At 34.5% G+C, this 10,149-nt stretch overlaps 1 protein-coding gene across 1 annotated transcript in view; it reads right to left on the bottom strand.

Moving 5' to 3' along the window:
* Window positions 1–9,523, bottom strand: part of LOC109830679 — an 18,581-nt gene extending 9,058 nt beyond the window's left edge. Inside the window, exons 1-3 of the mRNA XM_020398026.1 lie at window positions 9,367–9,523; window positions 2,169–3,915; window positions 1,282–1,724 (exon numbers count right to left, since the gene is read on the bottom strand). Coding sequence (XP_020253615.1) covers window positions 1,282–1,724; window positions 2,169–3,882 — 2,157 coding nt within the window. The 5' untranslated portion in view covers window positions 3,883–3,915; window positions 9,367–9,523. The remainder of the gene's footprint in view (window positions 1–1,281; window positions 1,725–2,168; window positions 3,916–9,366) is intronic.

The raw sequence follows: 10,149 nt of genomic DNA, 5'->3' as shown, positions 1-10,149 counted from the left end.
GATTTGCTATTGCTAACTGGCATTATTCTAGAAAAACCCTTATAAATTTTTTATTTTGTATAGGTTTTTGGTATTAGTCCCTTAAATCTTTAATATATTGAATCTAGACTCTCAAATTATTAAAATTGTTATGTGGCCCCCTAATTTCTTCATCTTGTACTGTTACTCTTGATTAAAGTGCTACTCTTGATTAGAAGGATTAAATTGAAACAATTAATAAGAATTGGTGGATCTAACAATAATATTAATGATTTAATGCACTACTTTTGAAACAACTTACTATAATTGGGGAATTATTAGCAATTTCAATGATTTGAGGGACTAACTTCAAAATATGAAATATTTAAGAGAATAATACTGGAAAAACACTATTTTGTAATAATTTAAAATTCATAAAGAAAGCAAAAATATTACATTTAAGATTATAGAGAATACACATTTACATTGTTGTTCTATGGAAAGATAAGGATTAAGAAGTATTTGAATGAGCATTTAAATTGAGTTCTCATTGCTTGTTAGAATAGTTGAATTGAGATATAATAGTCTCTGTGTTATTTGTATTGTCAAATTTATGGAGGACGATCATTTTTTCAATTAACAAAATGAAAGATGATTTAATTGATAACATGCTTGACTTTATTTACTCATCCATGAAAATGAGCCCCCAAGCCAAACAATTTTGGACTCATCCCTAGGTGTGTGTCAAGGGTAATAATTTTATACTCTAACATGTCCCTGCAGGTTAAGAGGTTTGGCACGGGCCATAACCAGGAATCACGGAGCAATACATTCTTTTTTAAATATCTGCTTCAGAAATTCATGTCCAATAAGATTTGAACTCGAACTGCTTTTATACCATGTCAAAGGACAATATCACTGCACCAAAGCTCCAAAGTTTTGCTGAGGATTGAGGGTTATAATTTTATATTCCAATATTATCATTGATAAGCAGTTAGATTTTCCTCTATGTTCCTCACATTATGTGGTTCCTCTGATTTATAAAGTTTAAAGGGTGTTGAACAAACACCTCAAAGTTAAGCAGGTTTTGTAAAATTTACCCTGATTAATATTTATGTAAATCTTTCTTAGTTAAAAGATATAATACTTGGTTGGAAGGAATTGCGAAGGATATGATAATGTTAAATTAACAAAGATGTCACGAAACAGAATGGAATGGAAGAATAGGATTCATGTTGCCTACCCTAAACATTTTGGATAATGGCTTTGTTGTTATTGTCGCTGCTGTTTCTCAGGGATTAAAGATAAGTATAAAATACTAACCTGAGATTCTTCAACACCAGCTTCAGGAGATGGACGAATCACTGACTCTTCTTTTACTGGTCCATTGATCATATCATTTCCTTCAGACTGAATGCTTCTATCCACATTAACCAAATGATCTTTACTTGACTCAGTATCCACAGAGGATGAGCTAGAGGACTGCATAATTTTCCCAGCTTCTTCATTTCCACTAATTTCTGATATTCCAACCTGCATAGCATCATGTTCCTTGATTCCAGGGATCTCTCTTAGTTTTGATTCATCTTCTTTCACCATTGACAGACCTGAAGATTCTACTGAATCTTCTTCTCTGGTTTTAACTACTGAAAGATCTCGGTCTTCTAGTAAATCGTTTGCCTGTAATGACCTTGGAGGTGAAGCCACTTCTAACAGATCTTCTTGCTCATCGGATGGCAGAGGATTGAAGATGGTATTTTCTCCACCTGCAAAAACGATATGTCACCAAGTATTATGATCATGAGGATTAGTCTAATATGTATGGCAAAGAATTATATGAACTTTTTTGATCAGTTACATTTAGGTAGCCAATGCATGAGTGACCTTGAGGCCTGTGTATCTACATGGGTAACCATGAGATTACCGGTTGTATTTACACAGGCAACACTGAGAAGGACAAAATAAACAAACTCTAGGGCCACCTGTGTAATTACAATTATAATCTCAAACTTGCCCATGGGTAACCATGAGATTACCGGTTGTATCTACACAGGCAACACTGAGAATGACAAAATAAACAAACTCTAGGGCCACCTGTGTAATTACAATTATAATCTCAAACTTGCCCATGCTGATACACACACTGTTCGTCACCCGTGTAATTAAACAATACCTCAGTGTACCTAAATGTAATTAATCCCTTTTTTTACCTTCATGGAGCAGTGCTTCATCAAGGGTCAAAATGTCAGTTTGGCGTTGTCCGATTTTGGATTGGTCAGAATCATAAACAGGGTTTTCCTTCTCCAGATCAGCTGATGTTTCATGAATATGGGCCTCAGAGATCTTTTCCTTTTCTTCTGACAAAGAAGAATCAGAATCGTCATACTTTTCTTCAATCATTTCAAGCTTTCCAGTTTCACAAGCAGGCAAATTATCTTCTCCTTTTCCAATTTCCTCCGTCAAGTTGCTAGCATCCTGATGAGTCTCTTCCATGTCTGTTGTCTTGAAATCAATGCTGATAGGAGACATTGTTGGACTCTCCTGCTGTATTTCTGGATGAATTAGTTCACTTCTCTCTGCAACAAAAAATGGATTCAACTTTGATCCATTGTTTTCTCCGCTAGAATCGCCTAAAAATGATGGCCCACCTATTGAGCGCTCATGAAATCTGGATAGCCTTTCTCTTTGTGCAGCAGAGAGAAAATCATTATGATTCAAAAAATCCTTTGATAGAGTGGTGATTTCGTCCACTTGATCATGAGGGAGGTCAAAAGGATTTTGTCTCGGTTGCAAGATTGAAGGTGCGGAACCGGGAAGATTTGAATCGGACGTATAAAGAATATCAAAAGGATTTCTCCTTGGAGCTGAAATAGGCGGAATTGGTGAAGGATAGAAGCTATCAAAATCTATTAGATTTCTCTCAATTTCATACCTCTGACTCTGAAGTTTTCTTAGCCTTCGTTTTGCAATTAAATTCTCTAATCTCCGATTTCTTTCCTCTTCGGAGTAGCCAAGGTCCATGACATTCTTTTGATCATCTTCAGTCCATGGAACTTCCTCATTTTTTTCATCTTTCTCCTTTGCCTCTTCATTTTTAACCTCATCATCTGATTCATGGTCTTGAAATGAAGCAGAAGAAGAAGAAGAAGAATCTGAGTCATCATGGGCTCTAATTGTGGGCTGTGGTAGTTCAGAGTCCAATAATGGATGAAGCTCATCGAGCATTGGTATGATATCGGCCAAAGAAGCATCAGGAGATGAACTTTCATCACCATCAGAATCAGAATTAGAAGATGCATCATTTTTTTCCACTGTCTGCCAAGGTGAACCTAAAGCTGAATCGAAAAGGCTATCGGATAAAGGCTTGGCAATTTGTACTCTGAGGCCATCAAGTTCTTTTTGATCATTTATAGGAACATTATGGATATTTGAATCCAATTCCACTGCAAGCTCAGCCTTGTTGTCTATAGATTCACTATTTTCTTCCTTTTCTATCTCATTATTAGAACTATAGCTTGCCTCACCGACAGCCTTTTCTGTTGCTCTCTCACTAACCACCAAATCATTTTCTAAATGAGTTTCTACTGTAAACTTCTCATCTTTTTTCAGAATAACATCATCTACAGGACTCCCCATTTGCAGCGAGGATATTTCTTGAGCTTTTTTAATTTCTTCTTCAATTTCAGGGATATTTGGTGTGCCATAACTTAGAAGAGTTCCAAGAAGTATAGCAGTTGAAATAATCACGGGTGAGTAAGAAATAAGGAAAGCAAATACCACAGGAAAAGCTCTATACAGTAGGAGCAAGAGAAACAGCAAGCCTGATATATAAGGATGAGCACGAACAGATCTATAGCTAATTCTAATGGAAGATGTTACACCCTTCCTGATATGCATTATAATTTCCTTGAATTCAATAGCCATATTTTCTTCTTTTTTCCTTCTCTCTTTGTCAATCTGCAAGGGGGGAGAAAGAGAGTAAGCCCTATGCAAGAAACTCATGGGGTCTTTATAAGAAAATTTAAGAATATATAACACCCAATAAAATTCGCCATTCAAAAATGATAAGTAGTTATTTTATGAAGAGATAATTTTCTTATCTTGATTGTTTACATATCCAAACACTTGACACATGAAAGCTGAAGTAATATGTGAAAAATTAATATAATGCTAGAACTGGTAAAAACCTGGTTGCAATAGTAAGCCAAATTCTACCGGGGGATATAAATTGTACAAATAGATTTATTGAACTCATACTTATAGTTTAAGCCTTTCTATTCATTCATACTGAACAACATAGTTTAAACCTTTCCAGTCATTCATACTGAACAATATTTAATAATAATATTTTTGAGCATGTTAGTAATACTAGAAACTTTCTGAACTCAATCAGATAGGGTTGCCTCTCAATGAAGCAAAATCATATTCTCATTCTCTAGAAATTTTTTTCATCTATTCTCTCATCAACAAGCTACAAGAAGTTCACCAAGGCTCTCTCACCATCAAAGAAAATTCAGCAAGCATACTAATGGTTATCATTTCCATACTAATTGCCTGTTCTACTCTCTAACTTTTTTTTACTATGTCTATTTTTGTCACTCACTGATCTTGTGAGAATTCACTTGTGTATCGAGATAAATATGACAATGTTTTCTTGACTACTCAATAAAAATCTTATTAAAAGGACAAAGGCAGATTGAGATATTCAGGTCTCAGGATGGCTAAACCTGCCTCATGATTGAGCAATAATTATTTATGTCCGTTTGGCCCTGAAAGGTCGTCTGAAGCTGATAGATCATAGATTCTGTACCAATAGTTCGAAATGATTTAGGAAAAGGATAAGTCCTTTTCAGATAGTTAGACATAACATAATATGTTCGTCGAGATTACATAAAGAATCTTAGGATCACATATATCATCTTATTCATGTACAAACAATTATATATCTGGGTAATTTCATGTTTCAAATAATATTACAAGTTAATAACATCACACATCCATACCAAAATTTTAACCTATCATTCTATCATATATTATTACAGTTAGCAAAAAGGAGAAGATATTGGCTGTTTTTATATGGTGTAGCTCAATATATCTCACATTTGTATTGAATAATATTAATTTATCATAGTTTTATTTAAGTAAACAACCATTGAGCAACTAATCTGAAATGCCACCACAAATATTATCTGTCGTAGAAATTTCAATCTCATGAAGTTCACATGTAAGTCATCTAGTCTAAGTTGTATTTTGGAAATTTTGGCTTCAGCCATTACATGGAAGATCATTTCTCATACCGCAGTGTTATTGAGGCGCGCGCCTCGGGCGCGCCCCGGGCGCGGGGCGCTTCGGCCTGGGCGAAATGCGCCCCGCACGCGAGGCCGGGCGCTGCACGCAGCGAGGCGCGCGCCTCGCGTGCGCCTCGCATGCGCCTCTCTCGCGCCTCGCGTGCGCCTCGCGCGCGCCTCGCATGCGCCTCGCATCTGTGTTGTGTAACATACTCTTTCTTCTATTTTTTTTAAAATAATTTACATAATTACATATTTATATCATGTAATATACTCTTTCTTACTAGTTGCTAATCTATTTTTATCTTTTCATGTTTAACCTATTAAAAGGAAACAATAATTAGTAATTTAGTATACTTGTTTGTTAATTGTAACTTTCTTCTCTAATTAGCATGCTAACTAGCAAATTATGAACATATAAATATGTAATTGTTACATTTATTCATCATCTTTTCAAGCTAAGTAGCAAATATCAATTAAGAATGCTAACTAGAAAATTATGAACAGTCATGTTTGTTAATTATACTTCTTAGTCTTTTTATGTGGTAATTTATAAACATATGCTCATAATTGTTAATCACTTAATTTGATGATTTAAATACATGTTTCTTGTATTTTTTTGTTACTTTAAAAATTCAGTTAGCATAATTTGATGATTTAAGTTGATATTCTCATAATTTTGGATGTAGGTAACTAATATGTTGCTTATATGTTTCTATCTTATGATGTTGGCAAATATTAGTTTGAGTTATGCGCCTCAATTAGTGAGGCGCGCGCCTCGTTGTGCGCCTTGCGCATGGTGCGCGTAAGGGACCTTTGCGCCCCGCATTGCGCATTGCGCCTCGATAACACTGCTCATACCTAATAGTTTAGTTACATCATTGCAATGGCATGGTTGAGTTATGCTCAATAATATGGTCCCCGCATTCATGTACACATTCCTCCATGGTCCACATATCTAAATATCTCCAGTGCGGCCCAATTTTAATTAAAGGCCTACATTCCATTTTTGTCTCTCTCTTGGGCCCTGAAGTAGCCTTATCTTACTGATATCTATAGGATCATGGGATTACCCTTTCGAACTTCAACATAAAATTTTTTCTAGTGGATTTACAAATCTCAAATTGTAATTGGTAATAAGTGATTATGAGGAATTATTGGAGCAAATAAACGCATGAACTTTTATTTGTAGACCAATTAGTTTCAAATATTCTGTTCAAGGCATGAAAAAAAAAGTTTTAAAGCAACCAAAAGTTCCACTTTATCTAAAAGTAGAGGGAGAATAAAAAATGAAATTGTTCATGCCAAACTTAAATGCAGTTGATGGTCTTAATGCATTACCAAAAAAGGGGAAAAACAACACATAATGAGTACTGAAAAGTATATAGAGAACAGAACTACACAGGTGTTTTACACATGCCCCACAATTTTGCGGCATGACACAGCTTCATGTTGAAGTGTCCATGGCGCCTAGTTTACTCTTATCTAAGAATCTTGCATCATAATCTGTATATGCCAAGGAACTAACTTTAATGAAGGCTGAATTCGGATGCAATGTAAAAATTTCAAGACCAACCATCTTTTAATGTAACTGTGTAATCCAATCTTATTATCCTCAACAATGGTGTTACCGGCACATTTTATTTTTGCAAAAAGTTGGCATGGCCTAACACTAGGTCACCTCACCTGTGTCCCATGACATGGAAATGAATCTTGTGAACTAAAGAAAATATGGCATCTTCCTAGATAAAAAAAATTAAAAAAGGCATCATTGCATGGCAATGACCAATAAGGCAAGAACAAAAAGTACCATTAAGGGTTACGTTCATGTACTACTCATGTCATTGATATTCTGCAATGTTTTTCTTGATTATGATATATAAAAAGAGAACTCAAAGTCAGATAAGCCTCGAAAGTTTACCATACATTTCTAACAAGCCCCTAAACTATTATTTTAACCCATTAACCCTATAGTTATTATTTTCGTTCTTTTTAGCCCCCATGGTGGTTCTCCACCCTAAACACAACCAAAAATACTATTTCAGCAAGGGCACAATGGCAATGTTGTAAAAAGAGTCACATGCTAGGCACATGGGATGATTACAATCCCTTTGACCAGACCAGGGGGAGATCATTTAGAGCAAAATTGATCTTGGAGGTCATTTCCTCTCAAATTTGGGAAAGACCATTTAGCGTCTATGCTGTCTAATGTTGAGAATTAATTAAGAAGCTACAATATTCCAAGTTTATCTTCACTAAAATGGTGTTTTTTGGCTTGTTCAGACTTCAGAGTGGAGAACCACCATGGGGGCTATAACTAGAATGCAAATAAAAACTACAGGAGCTTAATGGGTCAAAATATAGGTTTAGAGGCTTCTTAGAAATGTAAGGTAAAGTTTAACAGCTTATCTGACTTTGAGTTCCTGAAAAGAGTTTAGAGGCTTCTTAGAAATGTAAGGTAAAGTTTAGCAGCTTGTCTGACTTTGAGTTCCTGAAAAGATTTGTAAAAGAGTCTATCGCTCCACAAATATGAGATTAATAGCGTAAATACATATGTAGACATAAACACAGTCATATGTTGTCCTACAGTTTGAAATTCTAATGACGTATAACTTTTTATACAAATCTACTACCCAACTAAATACCTAGATTTTAAATAACTTTGCAACAATGTCTTTATTTTCTTAGAAGATTATGATTGATGATTGCATTTCTTGGTCAGTATCTCGTCATAAAATGTTTTTTTCCTCACAGTAAGGAGGCAGCAAGGTGAGTTTTTGTTGTTCATGTGAAAATCATGACAACCCATTAAGACAATTCATAGTGTATATAAACATTATGATGCAAAGTAAAAATGATGATGTCTACAAATATGTTGCTCAAGAACATGAAATCAACTTTAACATGTGTAGAAGATTTAAAAAGAAAAGATTGTATAAGAAATCAAACTTTTGTATGGAGTTCAAAAAATCCATTCACTCATAGCTATAACAGCCTATTTTCTAAAACTTTACTTATTTCATCCACCAATAATCTCTCCCTTATGTCAACCCATCTAATAAGTTTATAGCTACATGCATGATGTAAATCATCAGACAAGTCCACATCGTCCAACCTCCCAGTATAATCAATGTGCTTCCAAATGTCATCATCAATGACACAATCTAATAAGTTTTAACATCTCCTGTTTGGTGGTGGAGTAATGCTAGAATGACGATTATCTCACCTATCAATTATGACAATAGAGAAGTGTTAAGTGAAGTACGTCCACAATCTTCACCATTGATCCGGAGTTTCAAGTTCAAGGATTGCTCCTGCTTTTGGGAATTCGTCACGTTTCATACTCAGAGTCATGTTCGAATATTTTGATTGAACAATTCTCAATAACAACCCATAGTTTTCATACCTGAACATTTCTGTTTTATTTGAATAGCTTGCTAAGATGAAAAAGATAAGGATCAACTGCTGACATGCTCAAACCAAATACTCCAATTTTCTCCTTTTACATAACAAGCTCACCATGTTTTCCCACCCATATCACTTTAGGGAGGTGTCATAATAAGTAAACCATGGATTCAATAGAGAAATAGAAGCAACAATAAATTAATATTTTGGTAACTAAATCTTGTGCCTATACTTCTACTCTATAAATCGAGTAATCGGTATTTACATATAAGATAACAACATAAGACCTTAATTTGCATGGATCAAGCATTATATCAATGAAAAACTTACTACAAGTCCAATTTTGCGCAACATTTCCAAATGGCTTTAAGAAATGACACAAAAGTATAAGTACCCACATCCTCAAACTTCACCAAGTTAAATGAAAACCCCTTTATAACACAGTTTCATCCCCTTAAACTAAATTCACTCGCGCAATTATTTCTATTATTTTTCAGGCTTACCAATCACACCCCAATACTGGAAATTACTTGGTCTGCCACCTTTTCAGCTGATATGCACAAATTCATAGATTGCATATTATCCTTACAACTTATACTTCCTTTCATAAGAAATTCACGAAACTCAGCAAGGAAAACAACAAAGAGGAAAAACCCATCAAGAGATCTCACCAATAAACAAAATTTTCAAAGAAAATACGAGGAACCCAGCTCACCCTTTGATCCGCCGATCTGAAAACAAACGTTCAAGGCTTTAGAATTGGAGTCTTGAAAAATGGGAAAGTGAATGGGAGAAGAAATCTCAATCTGAGACTTTTTATGGGTTATAAAGAGGAGAAAGAAGAGAGATTGGAATTTTTTTAGATCATTTGTGGGACTAATTAGTTTGTGGGACCCACGATGGTCCCAATGCTTGGGGAAACATTCAAGGCTTGGGAACCCAAAAATTCAAATCCGATGGGCTTTCGGAGCTGTCACCCCTTATTTTTTCTATAATTAACGATGATGATGATAACCCATGTGATATACGTAAATTATCTGCCTAAAGTTATTGATTATTTTATCTAATTATTAGACCTTAATGACTGACTATTCATTAGATTATTACTACATAATTGAATTACTAATGAACCCACCGTAGGCTTGAATATATGTAGTGGTAAAAAAAAACTCTTGTCATACATCTTAAAGTTTAGAGATTATAGCCCAAAACTAAAACTATGATGTTATACGATTGTGCAATTGTATGTGTAATATACTCTAGTTTATACACCTTAATTTTTAAATTTTAATAAAGTTTTCAATTAAATATAAATAAATATTTCTATGCAATTTAATAAATAAGTTTCATGCTAAAAGCGTATTAGAGTATGTAATTGAAAACAAAATTTATAAATGTAAATATTATCTAGACATACTTCTTATAGTATACTGCTTTTATTCAACAATAAATTTCTGAGATTTGTATATCTCAAATAAATATAGCGTCAATAATTTTT

The sequence above is a fragment of the Asparagus officinalis genome, chromosome 2 (assembly GCF_001876935.1).
Source record: "Asparagus officinalis chromosome 2, Aspof.V1, whole genome shotgun sequence".
NCBI lineage: Eukaryota > Viridiplantae > Streptophyta > Magnoliopsida > Asparagales > Asparagaceae > Asparagus > Asparagus officinalis.
Note: the sequence above shows the minus strand (reverse complement) of the source record. Positions and strands in the feature narration are given on the sequence as shown.